Below are 24,948 nucleotides of genomic sequence, written 5' to 3'. Positions count from 1 at the left end.
TGTTTGAGAGGGTGGAGTATGTGCAACAAAATAGAACGTCAAGGATAGGTGGGAGCTAAGGACAGGTCGACAAAGATGTCATGGACAGAACACAAAGGGAGTTTTAATGGAAGTGGTAAAGACCAAAGAAAGTGCTGATGGTGGCAGAATGTGTTAAGAGCAGAACAAGGGCGAGTGCTTTGTGAAAGCACAACATAGAAACAAGTGGCAGATGGCCCTGTGGGGTTGGGGGGGCTTCGGGGTTGAGGAAAAGGATTTAAAAAAATAATAAAAAATAAAACTAAAACTAAAGAAGAATTAAAATTGAAATGAAAATAAAAGTTTAAAAAATTGGATCAAAAAAGTAGAGATGGAGGAGAGAGTTCATGACCTGAAGTTGCTGAACTCAATATTAAGTCGGGAAGGCTGTAAAGTGTCTAGTTGGAAGATGACGTGCTGTTCCTCCAGTTTGCGTTGAGCTTCACTGGAACATTGCAGCAGGCCAAGGATGGACATGTGGGCATGAGAGCAGGGTGGAGTGTTGAAATGGCAAGCGACAAGGAGCTCTGGGTCAAGCTTGCGGACTGAGCAGAGGTGTTCCGCAAAGTGGTCACCCAGTCTGCGTTTGGTCTCTCCGATGTACAGGAGGCAGCATTGCGAGCAGCAAATGCAGTAGGCCAAATTGAAGGAGGTACAGGTGAAGCATTGCTTCACCTGAAAGGAGCGCTTGGGCCCTTGGATGGTGAGGAGGGAGGAGGTTCTGCAATTACATGGGAAGGTGCCATGGGAAGGTGATGAGGAATTGTGGGTGATGGAGGAGTGGACCAGGGTGTCCTGGAGGGAACGATCCCTACAGAATGCTGACTGTGGGGGTGAGGGGAAGATGTGTTTGGTGGTGACATCATGCTGGAGTTGGCGGAAATGGTGGAGGATGATCCTGAGTCTGCAACTGGTGGGGTGAAATGTGAGGACAAGGCCGACCCTATCATTGTTTTGAAAGGGAGGGGCGGGGTTGAGGGCAGAGGTACAGGAGATTGGACAGACATGATTGAGGGCCCTGTCAACCACAGTGAGGGGAACGCTCGATTAAGGAAAAAGGAGGACATATCAGAAGCGCCATTTTGGAAGATAGCATCACCAGAACAGATGCGGCGGAGGCGAAGGAACTGAGAGAATGGGATAGAGTCCTTACAGGAAGTGGGGTGTGAGGAGCTGTAGACAAGGTAGCTGTGGGAGTCGGTGGGCTTATAATGAATATTGGTGGACAGTCTATCACCAGAAATAGAGACAGAGAGGTCAAGGAAGGGAAGGGAAGTTTTGGAGATGGACAACATGAAGGTGAGAGAGGGATGGAAATTGGAAGCAAAATCTATAAATTTTTCCAGGTCCAGACAAGAGCATGAAGCAGCACAGGAACAGTCATCGACATACCGGAGAAAGAGTTGTGGTAGGGGGCCTGAATAGGACTGAAACAAGGAATGTTCCACATATCCCACAAAAAGAGAGGCATAACTGGGGCCCATGCGGGTACCCATAGACAAACTTCTTTTTTGGAGGACGTGAAACAAGTTAAAGGAGAAATTGTTCATTGAGAGAACAAGTTCAGCCAGATGGAAGAGAGTGGTGGATGGGGATTGTTCGGGCCCCTGTTCAAGGAAGATGGGGAGAGCCCTCAGACCATCCTGGTGGAGGATGGAGGTATAGAGGGATTGGACGCCCATGGGAAAGAGACGGTGGTTCAGACTAGGAAACTGGAAATTGTTGATATGACGTAGGGCACCAGAGGAATCAGGAATGTAGGTGGGAAGGGACTGGACAAGGGGAGAGAGAATGGAGTCAAGATCAGAAGAAATGATTCCATGGGGCAGGAACCTGCTGACACAATGAGCCTTCCAGGATAGTCCAGTTTGTGGATTTTGGGAAGGAGGTAGGAGCCGGCTGTGTGGGGTTGATGAAGGAAGGTTGTTCTGCTGCTCGTGAGGTAAACTACTTTAATAAAGGCTTAGCAAGCTCAGCCATCGCAGGCCATCAAGAGATACATCCCATGGTACAGCAGATATTAAAGCAGCTGCATCCAGAAACCACTGTAATAAACACTCCATCTCCCCAATCCATTGCAATAAACACACCATCTCCCCAGGCCACTGCAATAAACACCCCATCTCCCCAACCCACTGCAATAAACACCCCATCTCCCCAACCCACTGCAATAAACACCCCATCTCCCCAACCCACTGCAATAAACACCCCATCTCCCCAACCCACTGCAATAAACATCCCATCTCTCCAACCCACTGTAATAAACATCCCATCTCCCCAACCCACTGCAATAAACACCCCATCTCCCCAACCCACTGCAATAAACATCCCATCTCTCCAACCCACTGTAATAAACATCCCATCTCCCCAACCCACTGCAATAAACACCCCATCTCCCCAACCCACTGCAATAAACATCCCATCTCTCCAACCCACTGTAATAAACATCCCATCTCCCCAACCCACTGCAATAAACACCCCATCTCCCCAACCCACTGCAATAAACACCCCATCTCCCCACCCACTGCAATAAACACCCCATCTCCCCAACCCACTGTAATAAAGACCCCATCTCTCCAACCCACCATAATAAAGACCCCATCTCCCCAACCCACCATAATAAACACCCCATCTCCCCAACCCACTGTAATAAACACCCCATCTCCCCAACCCACTGTAATAAACACCCCATCTCCCCAACCCACTGTAATAAACACTCAATCTCCTCAACCCACCGCAATAAACACCCCATCTCCCCAACCCACTGTAATAAACACGCAATCTTCTCAACCCATTGCAATAAACACCCCATCTCCCCAACCCACTGTAATAAACACCTCATCTCCCCAACCCACTGTAATAAACACCTCATCTCCCCAACCCACTGTAATAAACACCTCATCTCCCCAACCCACTGTAATAAACACCTCATCTCCCCAACCCACTGTAATAAACACCTCATCTCCCCAACCCACTGTAATAAACACCCCATCTCCCCAACCCACTGTAATAAACACCCCATCTCCCCAACCCACTGGGGAACAGTGTCCAATTCCCTCCCCTGCCCTTTTAAAAGTGGCTGGTTCATTCTTGGCGTCGGAGTTATAAAACCATATGGCAAAGAGAGAAAGACAGTTAAAGAGTTAGAAATTGAGAAAGAAAGAAACAGAGAGAGAGGTAGAGGGAAAAGGAAAGGAGAGACTGACAAATAAATAAAGAGCAAGAGAAAAGAATACAAAGCTGAATGAACTTGCTAATATTCACTGCCCATTTGTAAAATGGCAGCTGTTACAGTACAGATTGTGGCAAATACATAACAAATTATTGGTCAAGTTCAGAAGACACGTAGAACCTGGTCTCCTAGTTTCTCCATGTCACCATGCACAAGGAAAGGCAGGAATCAAGAACAGTCTCTCCATACATGGCATCAGGGGACCAGCTAAACAATGGGAAAATCCGACACTTCTTCACTGCTGGTTCCCAGCCATCACAGTCAGGTAGAGCACAGAATATATGTATAGCCTTGTCACGCTCCCACAGCTCTAGTAAGCATTTCCTAATACAGCACAGGTTATATACATCACCGCCCCCTTTACACAGCCATGGTTTCTCTTCACCTGCAAACATTACAATAGCTCTTCAAGCACAGTCCGGCAAGAGCTTTTTTTTCACCAAATATAATCTTAGCACTTTTACCATAGTGCTTGCATATCCTCATCTAAAGCCTTTGATTAAATGATAACCTTGTCACCCAGTGCCAGGCTGTCAGTATCAGACATTCATGGTGAAAGGCAGAATTTTAACCATAGCATCTGGAGCTCCACACTGGCCAGATGTGTGATTGTTACTGAGTTACTAACCTCAGCCGTGCAGCTAGGCATGGGGGCAATGAGCACAGACCTGCATTCTAACAGCTGGATTCCACCTTGCCCACATTCCCTATGCAAAGCCCAGTTCAACCAGCCTCTGAATTGAACAGGTTTGAAAGCAGAGACTGGGCAAGAAGAACACTCATCAAGATTAGGAATATAAAACAGCAGGAGCTGTTTTATATTCCTTGTTTCACCATTCAATGAGATCATGGTTGATCTATGACATAACTACACATGCCTGCCTTTTCCCCATATCCGTTAATATCTAACAAAAATCTACAATCTCAGATTTAACATTAATAATTGCCATTTGCAGAAGAGAGTTTCAAAATTCTACCAGCCCTTACTCCCAAAAGCTCTGACTCTAATATTTGGATGACGACTCTGGTCTTCTGCTCCCCAACCCATAGAAAAAGCTTCTATTTACTCTACCTGTTCTCCTAAATACCTTGAAAACTTGGATTAATTTACCCCTTAATCTTTTGAATTGCAGGGAATACAGCTCTTGTACGTGGAATCTTGCCTCATAATTTAACTCTTGGAGGTACAGGTATCATTCTGGAAAATCTGCACTCATTCCCTCCAACGCCAATACATCCTTCCTAAGGTGTGCTGCCCAGATCTGCTCTAGTCCTCTGGATATAAGGGCCAGCACTCCATTAACCCTTTTGAGTGCTTTCTGTACTTGTTCGTGACATTGTGGTGATCTATGCACTTGAACTCCCAAGTCTGTTTGGACCTCCATTGTTTTTAGCTTTTCACCATTTAGAAAGTTTCTTGTTTTATCTTTTTTAGGTCCAAAGTGGATGACCTCACATTTGCCCACATTAAAATCTATTTGCTACAGTTTTGCTCATTCACTTAATCTCTATCTCTGTAATTTTATGCTTCCATCTGAACTGCTTAGAATGCTGCCTATCTTTGTGTCATCAGCAAATTTAGATGTGTGGCTACTTACTATTTCATCATCTAAATCATTAATAAATATGGTGAATATTTGAAGCCACAACACAGATTCCTGTAGGACGCCATTAGTTACATTCTGCCAATTAGAATACCTGTCCATTATCCCTACTCTCTGTGTTCTGCTATTCAGTAAAGCACCAAGGCTCCTTAGACAACACCTTCCAAACCCACGACTGCTACCATCTGGAAGGACAAGGGCAGCAGATAGATGGGTACACCACCACTTGGAAGTTCTCCTCCAAGCCACTCACCATCCTGAATTGGAAATATATCACCATTCCTTCATTGTCATTGGGTCAAAATCCTGGAACTCCCTTCCCAACAGCACTGTGGGTGTACCCACACCCCATGGACTGCAGTGGTTCAAGAAGGCAGCTCACCACCACCTTCTCAAGGGAACTAGGGATGGGCAATAAATGCTGGCCCAACCAGCGAAGCCCACATCTCTTGAATGAATAAAATAAAAGTCAATTTCCTAACTAGGTCAATAATTTGCCTTCAATTCCATGGGCTTCAGCTTTAGCTAACCGTCTCTTACAAGGAACTTTATCAAATGTATTTTGGAAGTTCATACAAATAACATCCACAAACATTCTCCTGTCCACTACTTCAGTCATTCTCTTCAAAAATATTCAATCAGATTCATCAGACGTGACCTACTCTGTACAAATCCATGCAGGCTCCCTCCGATCAACTTAAAAGTTTCAAGGTGTTCAGTCACTCTATCCCTAATTATAGCCTCTCGAAACTTCCAGCCAACATACAGTGGTTTATAACAGCGGAGTAATATGCACCATTTTCCAATCTAAACGAAAGGTTCCAGAACAGGGAGAGCTTTGGAAGATTATAGTTAGGACATCTACATTGTTTTCATCTACTTATTTCAAAACCCCTGGAATGGTCCTGGGGTTTCTCATTCTTTAGTGCTATTATTTTCCTCATTGCTACTATTTTATTTACATTAATTCCAGTGAGTCCCTGTTCCTGAGTCAATAATTTAAAGTTAAAATAAAACCAAAACAAAATATACAAGCTCTACAAACAATAGAGAAGCATTAAACACAAGTGGGGGTTATTTAAAAAACCCTGCTTCCCAATCTCACTACACCACATGTTACAGTGAATTGATAAGCCTGCACTCACCAGGTCAGCATGACTCCTGACAGGAAGGCCGAAACATAATGATGCATTACCCACCAGCCTTTAATCCTGGAGAAACATAATCAACATTCAGCAAAATGAAAAATTATCAAAATTTTTAGATGGCATTCTATAGCGATTAAGAAACTAGCCCACACAGTGCTAAACTGAACAGACCAAGAGGCTCCAGGTTTCAATTTACAACTGTGCTGAATTTGCAAACAGGTCAGAAGAAGAGCTGATGGACTTAGGATTCAAGGCTTAGCCTGGGCGGGGTGGGGGATAGTGGGAGTGGAGAGGAAACAGCCTAGCCTGGGCTACTAAAACACATCAGGCTGCCCATTGAGTTTGGAAGCAGTTCTACAGAAAGCCTCCAGAAAAACCATATAGTGACCCCTGCTGGGGTGTGCACCTGTTCACATGCCAGTTGAAGATAGCACTAGGCTGGGCTGTGATGCCTGCACGATCAAACTGCTAATATTGTCTCGGCTGTCACGCGGAGACCAGCAACGCGGGCAAAGTATGGACGGTCTGCCAGCACCAGTGGAACCAGAATCATAAATTCAGAGAAACGGGCAGGGGGACTGGAGATAAAAAAAAACTTTGTGCAGTCTCAGCTTATTCCATTATTATTCCTCCTTTTACTTGAGGCAGTTTTGTGTTGCATAAGGGAAACCAGGCAGCAGACAATGCTCCTGGATTTGTGTGTGTGTGTGTGTGTGCGTGCGCAGTGTGTGGGAATATATTTGAGATTTACAAGAGACAGTTGACAAGCAGGATTAACACAGCCCAGTAATCCTTGGGAATATACCCAGACCGAATCAATCTGAACCTACTTCTGCATGGCTTTATTTTAAAATTGAGGACGCATGGGAAAGGCTCATAGTACAAGAGGGTCTAAAAATAATTGGACAATGCCAAAGGAGTGTTTTAAATGGTAAAGTCTTCTAAAGTCCAAGGGAGATTGTGGAGACAGTGTAAAAATTCTCGGGGTTTTCAACAGAGTGAGAATTATAAGGAAACAGGGAAGCTTATGCAATGGTGCTTTTCAGTCTTGGGAAATACAAGACAGGAAAATTCAGAGGCACACGGCAATGTTGATGAGCTGGAGGTAGACCAAGTTGTGCTGGAGGCATTGACGTCTGGTGGTGAGAAAGGGGCCTTTTAAAGAGCCCCAATTTTTTTTTAAAAATCTGTTCATGGGATGTGGGCGTCACTAGCAAGGTCAGAATTTGTTGTCCACCCTTTGATAACAGTTAAAAGTCAACCACATTGCTGTGGGTCTACAGTCACATGTAGGCCAGACTGGATGAGGACGACAGATTTCCTTCCCTAAAGGGCACTAATGAACCAGACGGATTTTTACAATAATCGAAGATAGTTTCATGGTCACCATTACTGAGAAGAGTCTTCAATTTCAGATTTTTAAAAATTTAATCCAGCTGCATTGGTGATTTGAACCTATGCCTCTATAGCCTGGGCCTCTTGATTACTTGTCCAGTGACATTAACACTACACCACAGTCTCCCTCAGGACTGAAGAAAGTTGCTGGGTTTTCCCAGAGTCCCACTCTTTACCTGGATCCGTTGTTGATGAGGATGCTCTCTCGAATTGTAAGTGTACAGTAATACCACACCAGGAGGAAGTTGAACACGGAATCTACCACCCTGCATAAGAACAAACAAAACCATAGGCAAAGGGGTTCATCTCTAGCTGTGTACTCAAGAGCATTGGAATCACCAACCAATTAACTGTTAAATAGAGCTCATTATTGCTACAGTTCTAATGTGCAATTGCTGTGTGAATCGCAGTGACTGTGACTGCATATCAGAACGTAATCTAAACCTATACTAAACTACAGACAGAGAAATGGTCCATAAGTGCATGGTATATCCAGCAGATACTAGGCCTCCTTTGATAGCTCTGCAAGTTCATTCAGAGTGTAGTTCTGGAAGATCCCAGGTTTGACACCTGGTCTGTACTGAGTTTAACTAAGCTCAATTTTAGCAATAGAAGGACCGCTGACATTGGTCTCAGCACTAATGAATTAGTAAGTCAAAAATCTTCCAGCTCTTAGGTACTGTTCAAATTACAGTGTGTGTTCCTAGAGTCATATGGCACAGGAGGCCATTTAGCCCATCGAGCCAATGCCAGCTCACTGTAGAGCAATCCAGTCAGTCACATTCCGCGACTCTGTTTATTTCCTTCAAGCGCCCTTCCAATTTCCTTTCTAAAATCATTCATCGTCTCTGCTTCCACTGCCCTCATAGGCAGCAAATTCCAGCTTTTACAAAACTCATTGCATAAAAGTTTTTCCTCAGAAGCCCGCTGGCCAAAACCTTAGATCTCTGTCCCCTAGACCTTACAGCATCAGTTCATGAGAACAGCATTTCCTTGACTACTTTATCTAAACCTGTCATAATCTTGTGACACCTCTATCAGATCTCACCATATTGGACTTGAAACATTAACTCTGTTTCTCTCTCCACAGATGTTGTCAGACCTGCTGAGATTTTTCCAGTACTTTCTGACTTAACAGTGATGTCCCTTGAAGTCAAATGGCATAATGGTTAACAAGAGAAGTTAAGGGTTCTATCAGATCAAAGGAAGAGAGATATAAAGTTGCCAAAAAAAGTAGGAAGCCTGAGGATTGGGAGCATTTTAAAATTCAACTAAAGAGAATGAAAGAATTAATAAAGAAAGAGGAAATAGAATATGAAATTAAACTGATGAGGAACATAAAAACAGACTGGAATAGCTTCTATAGGTATGTAAAAAGGAAAAAAAGGTTAGTCAAGGAAACTGTCAGAGAATTGAGAATTTATAACGGGGAGAAAGGAAATGGCAGAGAAACTAAACAAATACTGTGTGTCTGTCTTCATGGAAGATTCTAGAAACCTCCCCGAAACATTGGGGAGCCAAGAGACAAGTGAGATCAAGGATCTGAAAGAAATTAGTATTAGTAAAAAAAAGTAGTGCTGGAGAAATTAATGGGGCTGAAAGTTGATAAATCCCCAGCATCTACATCCCAGAGCGTCGAAAGAGGCGGCTGTAGAGATAGTGGATGCATTGGTGATCATCTTTCAAAGTTCTATAGATTCTAGAATGGTTCCTACAGATTGGAAGGTGTAAATGTAACCCCACTGTTTAAGAAAGGAGGAGGGAGAGAGAAAACAGGGAACTACAGACCTGTTAGCCTGACATCAGTTGTGGGAAAAATTCTAGAATCTATTCAAAAAATGTGATAACTGGGCATTTAGAAAATAGTGAGATTGGACAGAGTCAACGTGGATTTATGAATGGGAAATCAATTTTGACAAACCTGTTGGAGTTTTTTTGAGGGTGTTACTAGCAGAATAGATAAGGGAGAACCAGTGGATGTGGTGTATCTGGATTTTCAGAAAGCTTTCAATAAGATCCTACACAGGTTAGTGAGCAAAATTAGAACTCATGGGATTGGGGGGAATATACTGGCATGGATTGAGGATTGGTTAATGGAGAGAAAACAGAGAGGAGGGATAAACAGATCATTCTCAGGTTGAAAGGCTCTGACTAATCACAAGGATCAGTGCTTGGGCCCCAGATATTCACAATCTATTTCAATGATTTGGATGTGGGAACCAAATGTAATATTTCCAAGTTTTTTTTTTATTCATTCATGGGATGTGGGCTTCGCTGGCTGGGCCAGCATTTATTGCCCATCCCGACCTGCCCTTGAGAAGGTGGTGGTGAGCTGCCTTCTTGAACCGCTGCAATCCATGTGGTGTAGGCACACAAAGGGACTTCCAGGATTTTGACACAGTGACAGTGAAGTAACAGCGATATATTTCCAACTCAGGATGGTGAGTGACTTGGAGGGGAACTTCCAGCTGGTGGTGTTCCCATCGATCTGCTGCCTTTGTCCTTCTAGATGGTAGTGGTTGTGGGTTTGGAAGGTGACGTCGAAGGAGCCTTGGTGAATTCCTGCAGTGCATCTTGTAGATGGTACACACTGTTGCTACTGTGCGTCGGTGGTGGAGGGAGTCAATGTTTGTGGATGTGGTGCCTATCAAACGGGCTGCTTTGTCTTAGACAGTGTCAAGCTTCTTGAGTGTTGTGGGAGCTGCACTCACCCAGGCAAGTGGAGAGTATTGCATCACACTCCTGACTTGTGCCTTGTAGATGGTGGACAGGCTTTGGGGAGTCAAGAGGTGAGTTACTCGTTACTTGTTGATGACACAAAACCTGATGGCAATGAGAGTTGTAAGGAAAATGCAAAGAGGCTTCAAGGAGAGTTAGACAGACTAAGCGAGTGGGCAAGAACATGGCAGATGGAATATAATGTGGAAAAATGTGAAGTTATCCACTTTGGTAGGAAAACCAGAAATGCAGAATAGTTTTTAAATGAGGAGAGATTGGGAAGTGTTGATGTCAAATGGAACTGGATGTTCTTGTTCATAAGTTACTGAAAGCTAATATGCAGGTGAAACAAGCAATTAGGAAAGCAAATGGTACCCAAGAGGGCTGTGGAGGCTCAGTCACTGAGTATGTTCAAAGCAGAGATCAACTGATTTCTAGATACCAATGACTTCAAGGAATATGGGGATAGTGTGGGAAGATGGCGTTGAGGTAGCAGATCAGTCATGACCTAGTTAAACGGTGGAGCAGATTCAAAGTGCCAAATAGCCTACTCCTGCACCTATGTTCCTATGTTTCTATTCACTATCATGGCTCTAACGTGAATAATGGTCATTTGAGTGAGATATTCGAAAGGCAAATGATTCCCATGGATCTGTACCAAATAACTGTTCAACAGCTCCAGTTTTGGGAAGGGGGAAAGAGATGAGATAGATCAGTGTATGAAACAGTAGAAATAAGAAATATCCGCAGACCTCTGGGATTGGCTCTCAATCCCAGCTCAGAGTTCTGACCATTGCAGAGAACTTGTTCACTCAAACCCTTCAAAGAGATTCCAGCCCATAAATCATTTCCATTCTAATCTAAGTAACTGGAAACCCATTCAGAAAGAAGAAAGAACCTGCATTTCTATAGCATCTTTCACAACATCAGGGCATCACAAAGCACTTTCCAGACAATGAATGTACTGCTGTAATGTAGGAAATGCGGTAGCCAATTTGCCAACAGCAGGGTCCCACAAACAGCAAAGTGATAATAACCAGTGGTGTTGATTCAGGGATAAATAATGGTCAGGAAACTTGGTAGAACTCCTCTGTTCTTCTTCAAGATAGTGCGTAGTGATCTTTCATGTCCACCTGAGGGGGCAGACGAGGCTTCAGATTAACGCCTAATCCAAAAGTTGGCACCTCTGACAGTGCAGCACTCCCTCAATACCGCATTGGAGTGTGAACTTGGGTTATGTGCTCAAGTGTCTGGAGCAGGACTGGAACCCATGATCCTCTGACCACAGCTGACACCTATGGGGCTTGTAATCAACAAAAGTTCCTAGCCTCCAATGTTATATGAAACTGTTCCAACATTGGAGAAATATGAAAAACTACCTGAGGCTAGTTCTCAAAAATCTACTGAAAAAGTCACACATGGCACTGAGCATGTAATGGTATCAGACTGGCACCTGGTAGATCAGATACAATCCCCACTGCTCTAATGGCACTACTCTCAGTTTGGGGATCCTGTTGTGTCTCATGTCTCTTATGCTGGATGGAGAAAATGTGTTATCTTCCAAGATCCGCTGAGATGGTGGGGGGAGGTAGTGAGCAGGGGGGCAGTTTCCAAATAGTACTGTTATTCTACATTTTCCAACCAACATCTCACCTGGAGTTTAGCAAGAATCTGCAGGTGAAGGAGATGACGAGGAGGATGATGGTGAGATATAGTTTGAACTTCTCGTACTCATCCTTGTAGGCAAACCTGCAGCAGGGAAAAAGTGGAGAGGCTCACATGGAAGACTTAAGAGAACAGAACTTTTCCATTAGAGTTGAGGTCTGGGCCCAGTGAATACTTACTTGGCCTGTTTGCTGAGCAGAGTCACATTGACATTTCCCAGAACCAGACTTAAGTACAAACTGCAACAGAAGAAGAAGATCACAGTATTTTCAGAAGCCAGAGCAGAGACATATGTCAGTTATATAAGCTTTCAAACCAATAATAGTGTGGATAAAACATTTGTGAGATGTATACCAATATATGTTGGATCCAAGAGCAGCTGGCAAGCCAGGAAATCTTCAACACAACCTTCCCAACTTTCTACCAGGGTCCCTGCCCTGTGGCTGCAGGAGAATCTTTTATACTGAGTAGAGGGTAGAACCTCTGATTGTTAAATGCGAGGAAAAATGAAACTCTGCCATGAAATCTGTGCAAGAATAATGCACACAGAAGTGTCTTCTGAGCTTGTTAAGTAGCCATTCATGAGCTTCACTGGCCACAAGCTGTAACTTTCATTCTTTTTCCTCCAAATTGGATGTAGTACAAATTTCCAATAAAAAATGTTTCTATTGGTTGATAATTTGCTTTAAAGAAAAGCTTTCCAACCTATCGAAAGTCTAGAGTCTGAATATGTGCATGAATAGGCACACCAAGGTCAATCTTTGACTAGCAAAGATGCTTTCAGGAAGTAAGTCTTCCTGCAATGAGGAAAATTATCGTTGATCCTCATTAGCCCATGGTCTGGACAAGCAAACTCATCCATGGCACTGAAAGGGTTAATTAGATAGGGTCACTCGTAGTGCTTACTTACCCATTTTTTTTCGGGAGGAACGCTTCCATTTCAAAGAAGATGTTTTGTCTTTCCTTCATCAGTTCCTGGATGAAACCAGTGTCTCTCAGCTGCTCTTCAGTCTCTGGCAACTGACAGCTAGGAGGATAGGAATCAGATCAAGAGTTAACATTACGAACACTGCCCATTCCCAGCTGCAACTGCACTGTAGTGAGTCAGCTTGGTCAGTTGGTAGCACTTTCCCCTCTTAGCCAAAAGCTACAAGCCCCATTTCTGGAGAAAATAGTCCAGGCCAATACCTTAATGCAGTACTGTCAGAGTCTTTTGGATGAAATGTTAAACCATGGCAGTCTGCCATTTCAAGAGGACATAAACATCAATATCCTGCGGGTCACCATTGACCAGAAACTGAAACTGAACAAGCCTTATAAATACAGCAGCTGCAAGAGCCCTTCTGCAGTGAGAAACTCACCTCCTGACTCCCTAAAGCCTGTCAATCATCTCCAAGACACAAGACAGGAGTGTGATGGAATACTCTCCACTTGCCTGGATGAATGCAGCTCCAACAACACTCAAGAAGCTCAACACCATCCAGGACAAAGCAGCCCACTTGATCAGCATCCCATTCACCACCTTAAACATTCACAGCATCCACCACTAGCACACAGTAGCAGCTATGTGCGCCATTTACAAGACGCATAACACCAATTTGCCAAGGCTCCTTCGACAGCACTTTCTAAACCCACAACCGCTGCCATCTAGAAGGACAAGGGTAGCAGACAGATGGGAACACCACCACCTACAAGTTCCCCTCCAAGCCACACACCATCCTGACTTGGAACTATATCTAGACTGCTGCTGGGTCAAAATCCTGGAACTCCCATCCTAACAGCACTGTGGGTGTACCTACACCACATGGACCACAGCTGTTCAAGAAGGCAGCTCACCACCAAGGGCACTTCTCAAGGGCAATTAGGAAAGGCAATAAATGCTGGCCCAGCCAGCAAAGCCCACATCCTGTGAAAGAATAAAAATAAAAGATTCCACAGCTCTCACACTGGCTGGACCAAAATTTATCACTCAACCATCAAAAGGAGTATCGGCTCCATTTTCCTACATTACAACAATGGTTGAAAGGTATTTCACTGGCTGTAAAGAACATTGAAATATCCTGATGATGTGAAAGATGCTACATAAATGCAAGTTTTTTTTTTGCTTTTGCTGGTTTCCTTCTTTTGTAGGTTTTGGTTTTAATTCATTTTTCTCTTGTTTTTAGCATTCCGACAGCAGCTTATCCTGCCATTCACTCCTCCTCTAGTCACATTTTTTTGTTTCTTTACTTGGCCCATTACCACTCCCTTTGGCCCTGCACAGCCAACCCTTTCACTGTGAATCTCTCCTGTCTTCCATCCTATCACAGACCTTCCCTTTTGTGCTTTTTCCCACGTCCTCCCTTCCACTGGCTTAAAACCTATTATATTTCTAACGTTACCCAGTTCCAATGAAAGGTAGGAACAAAGGGCTCAGGAACAGAAGTAGGCCATTCAGTCCTTCGAGCATGCTCCGTGATCTGCTGTGTCGTAACTCCACCTTGCGGTCTGCCCCTCATAACCCTTGACGCCCTCATCAATCAAAAGTCTGTCTAACTCAGCCTTGAATAAATTCAAGGACCCTGCCTCTACTGCTTTCTGGGGAAGAGGATTCCACAGACTACCAAGCCTTTGAGAGAAAAAAATTTCTCCTTATCTCCATCTTAAATGGTAGATCCATTATTCTTAAACTTTGTGCCCTGGTTCTAGTCTGCCCCACAAAACGAAACATCCTCTTGGTGTCTGCCCTATCAAATCCCCCCAGGAACTTATATGTTTCATACGAACATACAAAATAGGAGATGTAGGCCATTTGGCCTCTTGAGCCTACTCCACCATTCAACACGATCATGGCTGATCTGTTTGTGTTTCAAATTCCACATTCCCATCTACCCCCAATAACCTTTGATTCCCTTGCCTAACTAGATTTGATCTACCTCTGCCTTAAAAATATTCAGTGATCCCACCTCCATCACATTCTGAGACAGAGTTCCAAAGTCGCACAACCCTCAGAAAAAAATTCTCCTAGTCTCTATCCTATAAGGGCGGCCCCTAATTTTAAAAGAGTTTTGGACTCACCCACAAGAGGAAACATCCTTTCCACATCTACCTTGTAAAGACCATTCAGGATCTTATATACTTCAACCAAGTCACCCCTCAATCTTCTAAACTCTAGTGGAAACAAGCCCAGCCTGTCCAACCTTTCCTCATAAGACAACTCGCTTATTCCAGGTATCAGTCTAGTAAACCTCCACTGAACTGCCTCCAACACATTTACATCCTTACATAAACAAGGAGACCAAAACAGCACACAGTAGTCGAGACGCGGTCTCACCAATGCCTTGTATAACTGAAGCATAACATCCTTACTTTTATGTTCAATTCTTCTCATAATAATGGATAGCATTCCATTAACCTTCTTGATTACATGCAGTACCTGCATATTAACTTTTTGTGACTCATGCATGAGAACACCTAGATCCCCCTGCACCTTGGAATTATGCAGCCGTTCTCCATTTAAATAATACAGTTTCTTTATTCTTCCTGCTAAAGTGAACAACTTCACATTTTACCACATTATACTCCATCTGCCAGAATTTTGCCCATTCACTCAACTTATCTATATCCGTCTGCAAACTCCTTATATCTTCTTCACAACATACTTTCCTACCTATTTTTGTGTCATATGCAAATTTAGCTACCATGCCTTCACTCCCCTCATCTGATTCATTGATGTAGATTGTAAAAAGATGAGGCCCCAGCACAGACCCCTGCTGGACTCCCCTCGTCACAACCTGCCAATCAGACAAAGACCCATTTATGCATACTCTCGGTTTTCTGCCAGCCAGCCAATCTTCTATCCAGGTTAATATATTACCCCCTACACTATGAGCTTTTATTTTCTGCAATAACCTTTAATGCCTTCTGGAAAAACAAGTACTGTACGTCTACAGGCTCCCCTCTATCCACCTTCAAAGAGCTCTAACAAATTGGTTAAACATGATTTCCCTTTCATGAAGCCATGCTGACTCTTCCTGATTACCTTGAGTTTTTCTAAGTGCCCTGCTATAACCTCTTTAATGATCGACTAACACCTTCCCCATGACAGACGTCAAGCTAACTGGCTTACAGTTTTTCTTATATATATATATATATATATATATATATATGCTTCCCTCCCTTTTTGAATAGATGGGTTATATTTGCTACTTTCCAATCTGATGGAATCTTTCCAGAATCTAGGGAATTTTGGAAAATTAACACCAATGCATCTACTACCTCATTAGCCACCTCTTTTAAGACTCTAGAATGCAGTCGATCTGGATCCTTGTCAGCCCACAGCTCCATCAGTTTGCTCAGTACTGCTTCCCTTATGATTGTAATTTAACCAAGTTCTTCTCTCCCCTCCACCTCCCGATTTACAGCTATTACAGAATGTTTTTTGTATCTTCTATAGTGAAGACAGAAGCAAAAATATTTGTTAATTTCATCTGCCATTTCCTTATTATCTACTATTAACTCCCCATTGTTACTCTCTAGAAGACCGACATTCACTTTACCAACTCTTTTCCTGTTTAAATACCTGTAGAAATTCTTGCTATCCATTTTTAAATTTCTAACTAGCTTCCTCTCATACTCTAAGTTATTTCTCCCGAATAACCTTTTAGTCATTCTCTGCCGTTCTTTATATTCTGACCAATCATCTGACCTGCCACTCATCTTTGCACAGTTATGTGCTTTTTTTATATGCTTTGATGCTTTCCCGAACTTCTTTAGTTAACCATGGATGGTGGGTTCTCCCTTCAGAATTTTTTTTTATAGTAGGAATGTACTTATTCTGAGTATTCTGAAATATCCCCTTGTCTACCATTGCTTCTCTGTTGGTCTATCCCCTAGCCTAGTATCCCAGTTCACTTCAGCTAGCTCAGCTTTCAGGCCCACATAATTGCCCTTATTTAAATTTAAAATACTAATCTTTAAAATACTAGATCCATTCTTCTCCCTTTCAAACTGGATATAAAATTCAATCTTATCTTAGTCGCTGCTACCTAGGGGTGCCTTTACCCTGAGGTCATTAATTAATCCTGTCACATTACACAATACCAAATCGAATATAACCTGCTCTCTGATTGGTTCCAGAACATGCTGCTCTAAGAAACTCTCAAAAGCATTCTATGAATTCCTCATCCAGGCTACTACTGCCATTCTGATTTTTCCAGCTTATATGTAGATTAAAATCACCAATGATTATTGCTGTCCCTTTATCACAAGCATCCAATATTTTTTCATGTATACTTTGTCCTACATTGTGGGTTCTGTTAGGATGCCTGTAGTCCACTCCCACTAGTGACTTCTTTCCCCTACTATTCCTTATCTCCAGCCAAATTGATTCCACATCCTGATCCCCTGAATCAAGGTCATTTCTAAATATTGCACAAACACCATCTTTGATTAACAGTACTACCCCCCCACCTTTATTTAGCTTCTTATTCTTCTTGAAAGACATATACCCCTCAATATTCAGGACTCAATTCTTGTCATCTTGCAGTCAGGTCTCCGTAATGGCTATCAGAACATATTTATTTACTTCAATGTACACTATCAATTTGTTTACGTTATGAATGCTACATGCAGATGTAGAGCCTTTAGGTTAGTCTTTTTTGTTTTCTTGTGACATCTAGTCTTGACTCTTTGTGCATTCTTAGGTTTTTTCTCTCTGTCCCTTCCTGCCATTCTCCAACCCTCATTTCCCATATTCCTATTTTCCTCTCTTACTTTGTCTCTACTCTTTGATATACCACATCTTTCCACATTTGATCCCTTGCCCCCAATATTTGGTTTAAAACTCTCTCTACTACCCTAGTTTTGCGGTCCGCAGGATTACTGGTCCAAGCCCGGTTCAGGTGTAGATCGCCCTGATGGTACAGCCCCCACTTTTCCCAGTATTGGTGCCAGTCCCCCACAAACTGGAACCCACTTCTCCCACACCAATCTTTGAGCTTTCAATAAGATCAGCTCTCATTCTTCTAAACTCCAATGGGTATAGGCCCAACTTTTCTTCATAAGATAAGCCCATCATCCCAGGAATGAGTCGAACCTTCTCTGAACTGCTTCTAATCTGCAATTATATCTTTTTTTTAAAAAAGGAGGCCAAAACTGTACACTGTACTCCTGGTATGGTCTCACTAATGCCCTGTACAGCTGCAGTAAAACTTCCCTATTTTGATATTCCATTCACCTTGCAATTAATGCCAACATTCCAGTTGCCTTCCTAATTACCTGCAGTACCTGCATACTAACTTTTTGTGATTCACGTACCAGGACACCCAGATCCTTCCGTACCACTGAACCTGCAATCTCTATTTAAATAGGATTTAACTTTTCTATTCGTCCTGCCTAAGTGGACAAGTTCACATTTCCCAACATTATACTCCATCTGCCAAACTTTTGCCCACTCAATTAACCTGTCTATATCCCTTTGCAGACTCTCTACTTCCTCTTGACAATTTACTTTCCTACCTATCTTTGTGTCATCAGCAAATTTACCGACCATACATTCAGTCCCTTCATTCAAATCATTGATATGGATTGTAAATAATTAAGGCCCCAGCACTGATCCCTGTGGCATTCCATATTATAGCTTGCCAATGGCCAAAGGCCCATTTATCCCAACACTCTGCTTCATGTTAGTTAACCAATTCTTTATTCATGCTAATATGTTACCGCCTACACCATGTAATCTTATCTTGTGTAGTAACCTTTGATGTGGCACCTTATCAAATGCCTTCTGGAAGGGTCAAAAACTTGAAAAGTTAACCCTGTTTCTCTCTCCACAGATACTTCCTAACCTGCTAAGTCTTCCCAGCATTTTCTGTTTTTATTTTTTTTCACTTTGCTTTGTTTTTTCTTTCCCACCTTCCCCACTGGATGAAAACAAGTGCAATGTTATTATTTGAGGAAGGAGAGTGAGTGGGAACACTTCAGAATTAAGTTCAGCAGACCAACCTACAGGAAATAATATTTACCGTTCAAGATTTTTGGAGAGTTCCTTGTATTTCTTCTTCTGTCGTTCAATGGAACTAAGGCAGGAATTTTGAAGCTTGATTACCTCTTCTAACTGTTGCTTGTAGAGTTTGTGCGTTTCCTGGAGGAGAAGAACCAGCAAAACTGTAAATTTTGATGTAGCTAGGAATCTCAGACTATACACAACAACTCAACTTTGTCCTACAGCTTAGCAATTAGGAGCTGAGAAAGGCAAGCTTCCTTATGGACTTACAATCTTCCAAGATCTCTATTCCCTTCTAATCTTTAACTTCCTTCATGCCACTAGTGGAGACCATCACTTCCTAGGTTCTTAGCTCTGGAATTGCCTCCTTAAACATTTCCCCCTCTCTCTCTCCTCCTTTGATGCTCCTTTAAACCTACCTCTTTGACTAAGTTTTTGGTCGCTTATCCTAATATCTCTTTATGCAGCTCAGTGTTTGATAATGCTCCTGGGAAGCACCTTGGGATGTTTTACCACACCATAGGGGCTATATAAATGCAAGTGTTGTTGTGCTTTGTTCAAATATTAGCAAGAGATCTGCAATCTCTCAGCTTTATTTTTTGCAGTGCTTCGGTGCATGTCCAGCAATAAGAAACAGGCAAAAGACGACACAACTCAGAGTAATATCAGTCATAAAACTGGATTTTCCAATAGGGGAGAGCAAGATTAAGTTAAACCTTATTTCCTTTTCCGGGTCGAGGAGAGAGAGAATGATGTGAGCAGAAGAGGGAGAGAGGAAAATAAAAGAAATTAGCATTTATCTCACAATTTTCAAATCCTTGGGACATCCCAAAGCATTTTTGCCAATGAAAAACTTTTTAAGTCAATATCATAGGGAAACAGTGTAGATAATTTGTGTTCGGGGATATGGCCAGAACGCTGGGAATGCCTCGGTATCTTCTACCTCCACTTGAGGCAGAGCAGCTTTGGTTTAAAACCTCTTATCTAAAAGACAGCATTTCCATCAATGTATCACTCCCTCAGTATTGCTCTGAAATGCCAGTCTACATTATGTGCTTAAGTCTCCAGAGTAGGACTTCAGCCTATGACCTTCTGACTCAGAGGTGGGATTGCAACCACAGAGTTTAGGCTAATGCTTACGATTTAACTTTCATCTACACAAGATGCTGTAATTGCGTTTAAATGGTGGTCATTATTAATGCTCTGTATAAGAAGGTTTCATTTGGGCAAGGATCATCCATTCGCTCAAGAGGAATGGGCATTCTCAATTTTACTGACTTATGAAGATCTGAACGAGAGACAACCTCCTGCAGCTAAAAATTGGTCAGACTAACCCTTGTGCCTAGAGCCTAGATTCTATCAGCATTTCTGGCTGCCATCTCAGAGATTAGCAATACAGAATCTTAGCATCCTCTGAGCTCAACTTCCTCCCCAATGTTCCTCTAGTACCAAAACTGCTTTCACCATCTCTGCAAAACACCAAGATTGTTATACTGATCAAATTGACTGGAGCTGGTTACTGCTGAAATATTTGAAGAAAAAGAAAGGATGAGAGGTGTGGGGGTGTTAGCATATTTTCCCATTTCAAACATGCAGCATCAAGCTCTTCCAGGTCAAATCAGGCACAGTCAGCTGTATGGTAAAGTTATGTCTAATTTTCCCCAACAACTTGTCTTGGTCTTACTTCACAAGGACAGCTCTTACTAAGCCAGTCTTGTATTTTCCATTTCCTGCGCCAGCCATTCTTGTGGCATGAGTGAGATTGCCAATTTAGTCACAGTCAGAGAGGCTGTGGCATCGAGCAACATTTCAGGACTTGAGCACATGATCTAGACTGCCACTCCAGTGCAGCACTAAGGTATAGTTCTACTATCACAGGTTCTGCCTTTTGGGCTTGTTCAGGTCTATATAAAAGAATTCATAACAGTTTTTTTTCCAAAGTTCTCTGTGTCCTAGCCAACATTTCTGCCTCATTTCCTGCCCAAACAGATTAACTGGTCATTTATGTCAGTGTTGTTTGAGAGAAGCTGCTGTTTGCAAATTCACTGCTGTGCTTGCCTACTTTACAACAGCACTCGTACATCAAAAGTAACTCAGTGGCTCTTGGGCACCTCAACAAGAAAGGTACAATATAAACACAATTCTTTCTTTTAGTGCTAGCTTTGATTTCATTTCTTGCAGGATGCTGCAGTCAACAGAGTTGTCCTTCATCTCATTACTTGAAGCCAGATTGAAAACTAGATATCTCCTAGTCAACGGGAAGTGAAAGCATTCAATGACCATCAGGAATTTACATTATGAGGGAAGGGAGTTGGGCTTGTTATGAAGGGAACTGACAAAGCTGTTCAATACAGTAAACATAGAGGGTTCAATATGGGGAATTAAAGCCAAAGTTGTAGATTTGCCACAGGAGACCATTGAATTGAATAGGCATGCAGATCTGGGTGTCCTCCCAAAGTCCTGGTTAATGTTCCTCCTTCAACAAATAGTAGTAGTGATCTTCCTAAGGGCAGGTGCTCTACTCTTTACTTCACACCTTGCAGCTTTGCACTTCCCTCTTCCAATGCTCATTTTCAATTTCAAGTTGTCTTAACACCATCTGAAAAAGGGTCATACGGACTCAAAACGTTAACTTTGTTTTTCTCTTTCCACAGATGCTGTCAGACCTGCTGAGTTTTTCCAGCACTTTCTGTTTTTGTCTAACATCATTATTCTCTTTCTCTCTCTTGGTCTCAATTCCTCTAATCTTCTTTCAATCACCTCCTTCCTGCTTTAGAATGTAGCCAATCTAACCCTGTTGCCTCTCCTTGATGATAGTCACCAATGATTGTCTCCCCTGTCACCATCCTGACAACTTCTTTGTTGCTCGTGTTCTCTCCAATTGACTCGCTCCATCCTTCTCCAAAGCCACACTTCACAACTTTCTAATCTTTGTGTGCCCATTTTTCTCAAGGTCCATGTTTCAACCCTGTCCAACAATACACTTCAAATCACAGCCTTGATAATTATTTTCTTAAAGCCTCTACTCATTCCTCTTTGGAAGACACATTCTTTGCCATTCCAGCTCCATTTTCTTTATGGCAGTGACCATCTTCGGACTAGTCACTTCTCAGGTCCTTGAATTGTAATACCAGTTCCGACTGTTGACCTCCACTTTCCCAACATTATTTCTTTCTTTTTTTTTGCAAAAATATACTTTATTCATAAATCTTCAAAAACATTTCGAACCATTTCAATATCACCATTACAAAAATACAATCAGGTTCAACTTTTACAACATGAATCACAAGGTATATCAGTACAAACAATGAATATTACAATCATTGGCAGACATTCATTTTAAGCTGTACAGCCTAAGGGGCTCTTTACAGTTCCCAGCCCCTCAGTGCACTGTGGCAGAAAGGTCTTAGGCAGCGACCCTTCCCCATTGCGCCTTTGTGGCGGCTGCCCCAAGCTTAACTGTGTCCCTCAGCACGTAGTCCTGGACCTTGGAATGTGCCAGTCTGCAACACTCGGTCGGGGACAACTCTTTGCGCTGGAAAACCAACAAGTTTCGGGCAGACCAAAGAGCGTCTTTCACCGAGTTGATGATCCTCCAGCTGCAGTTGATGTTTGTCTCGGTGTGTGTCCCTGGGAACAGCCCGTAGAGCACAGAGTCCTCTGTCACAGAACTGCTCGGGATGAACCTCGACAGAAACCACTGCATCTCTCTCCAGAACTTCTTCGCAAAGACACAATCTACAAGGAGGTGAACAACGGTCTCTTCCCCACCACAGCCACCTCGAGAGCAATGTGCAGAGGGGTTGAGACTCCTGGCATGTAGGAAGGATCTTACAGGGAGGGCCTTTCTCACCACCAGCCAAGCTACGTCTTGGTGCTTGTTGGAAAGTTCTGGCGATGAGGCATTCTGCCAAATGACTTTGTCAGTCTGCTCAGGGAACCATCCCACAGGATCTACCCTCTCCTTTTCCCTCAGGGCCTTTAAGACGTTATGTGCCGACCACTGCCTGATGGACTTGTGGTCAAAGGTGTTTCTCTGCATAAATTTTCCCATGAGGGACAGGTGGTACGGCACGGTCCAACTACTTGAAGTGTTCTGCGGCAGCGTGGCCAGACCCATCCTTCGTAACACTGGGGACAGGTAGAACCTTAGCATGTAGTGACACTTGGTGTTTGCATACTGAGGGTCTACGCACCGCTTGATGCAGCCGCACACAAAGGTGGCCATCAGTATGAGGGCGATGTTGGGCACGTTTTTTCCTCCTTTATCTAGAGGCTTGTACATCATGTCCCTGCAGACACGATCCATTTTGACCTCCAGATAAAGCAGAGGATGGCTCGGGTGATCGCCACCACACAGGAGCGTGGAATGAGCCAGACCTGCGCCAGGTACAGCAACAGCGAGAGTGCCTCACACCTGATGACCAGGTTCTTACCCATAATGGAGAGGGAGCATCGCTCCCACATGCCCAGTTTCCTTTTCATCATAGACACTCGCTCCTTCCAGTTTCTAACGCGTACCCTGGTCCCTCCAAACCATATCCCCAGCACCTTCAGGCCGTCAGCCCTGACAGTGAAGGGGACAAAGGATCGGTCAGCCCAGTTCCCAAAGAACATGGCCTCGCTCTTCCTTCCCACGATTTACCTTGGCTCCCGAGGCCAGTTCGAACTGGTCGCAGATGTGGATAAGTCTGTGCACCAACAGCAGATCCGAGCAGAACATTATTTCTTTCTCAACAAGTAACACCAAAAAACACAGATTAATGATTAATATTGCTGATGGTTGAAAAGTCTTGTTATATTTGCCTACATAACAATCACTGCATTTCAAAGTAATTGATGGTATGAGAATCCAGTGTAAACTTAGATTTTTGTTACTTTCAGCTTTGCATATTGACAAGTTTCACTCTGCTACAGGAATCTTAGAAACCATTTTACTTTCCTAAATCTGAATATCGACCTGCACTATTAAATCTAATATTTGCATGTAGTTTTCAGCATGGCTACTCACTCCAACCCAACCCACTGTCTTCAGCCTGTCCAATAATCTACCTTTTCTATACTGAACACCTCAGAAATATACAAGCACACAAAATGAAGCAAAGTCTGAAGTTTTATGCCAGCACTAAGATATAACTTTTAAAAGCTTTACAAGTCAATCTTGTAAACCATAAACAATATAGCTGTTCAAACAAAGTCGCGATCCCGGAGAGTATGTGAAATTTGGCAGCAGTTCTGGCTACATTAGGACTTGAAAGAGATTTTTTCTTAAAATATTAATTTTAAAGGAATTATCCAAATTGGGTGAAATAAAATTAGTGTATTGTATATTTGGAACAGGAAGTAGTGATTAATTGGGAGACTCTTTTCCCCGAAAGGAGGAGACACGTTGCACTTTCCAAAGCAAACTCAGGAACTCTACCCTTTGACCAGAGAGCAATCTTGATCTGCTACAAATCAATAGAATTTCTGACTGACAGCCACATCGTCAAATCAGGAGGGAGATCGTAGGGACTAGCTCCAGCAATCCACCAATGGGAGACAGGGGAGGGGTGGGACCTCTGGTGTTCAAGCTCTGGTGGGGGGGCACAGAGAGCTGAAGAGGCGGCTTGTGTCCGGCCTTAAGGAGTGGGTGGAAGAGGGTTAATGTTACCTGCAAGAGCTGATAATCTTTGTCCAGGCCTTCCCACTCCTCCCAATACTCCTGGAAAGACATGCTGCTCCTTCACCCCCCCCCGCCGGGATCCAGCTACCAGTCCTGGATCCGGTTGCGCCTTCTCTTTATTTTACAGTAGCGCTACATCAAAAACAACATAAGGGCAGCACGCTTCCGGGTGAGGATCCGGCGACCAATCAACGCCGCAGGAGTGGGTGGGAGAGGCCCCGCCTTCTTTTTTGTTCTACCCAATGGGCACGCGAAGAGAACAATCGCCGCCAGCTAAGCCAATCGGCTGCGAGTTTGATTGTGTCAGTTTCAGGAGGGGGCGGGATTTCCCGGCTCTGCGGCTTCTCTCGGGTCTCAGCAGCTGGTCTGGGCAAGAGAGGCAACTACTGAGGTTCTAGCTCCCACCCTCCTACCTGAATGGCAGGGCCAGCCAGTATTTAGAGTCTAAATTTCTGCCATAGTGCACAGAGGGGCTGGGAATTGTTTAGACCCCTCGCGGTGTTCGACTCACAATGAAT

The 24,948-nt window shown here is 43.3% G+C and overlaps 1 protein-coding gene across 3 annotated transcripts in view; it reads right to left on the bottom strand.

Moving 5' to 3' along the window:
• LOC121283637 (ion channel TACAN-like) overlaps window positions 1–24,609 on the bottom strand; it is a 29,972-nt gene extending 5,363 nt beyond the window's left edge. For all 3 annotated transcript variants that reach the window (XM_041198422.1, XM_041198423.1, XM_041198425.1), the window contains exons 1-7: window positions 24,419–24,609; window positions 18,785–18,903; window positions 12,691–12,807; window positions 11,960–12,019; window positions 11,769–11,864; window positions 7,574–7,663; window positions 6,000–6,065 (exon numbers count right to left, since the gene is read on the bottom strand). In XM_041198422.1, coding sequence (XP_041054356.1) covers window positions 6,000–6,065; window positions 7,574–7,663; window positions 11,769–11,864; window positions 11,960–12,019; window positions 12,691–12,807; window positions 18,785–18,903; window positions 24,419–24,481 — 611 coding nt within the window. In that variant the 5' untranslated portion in view covers window positions 24,482–24,609. The remainder of the gene's footprint in view (window positions 1–5,999; window positions 6,066–7,573; window positions 7,664–11,768; window positions 11,865–11,959; window positions 12,020–12,690; window positions 12,808–18,784; window positions 18,904–24,418) is intronic.
• Window positions 24,610–24,948: the final 339 nt, after the last annotated feature.

This window comes from Carcharodon carcharias, chromosome 10, assembly GCF_017639515.1.
Source record: "Carcharodon carcharias isolate sCarCar2 chromosome 10, sCarCar2.pri, whole genome shotgun sequence".
NCBI classification, from domain to species: Eukaryota; Metazoa; Chordata; class Chondrichthyes; order Lamniformes; family Lamnidae; genus Carcharodon; species Carcharodon carcharias.
This window is presented reverse-complemented; position numbering and strand designations above follow the sequence as displayed.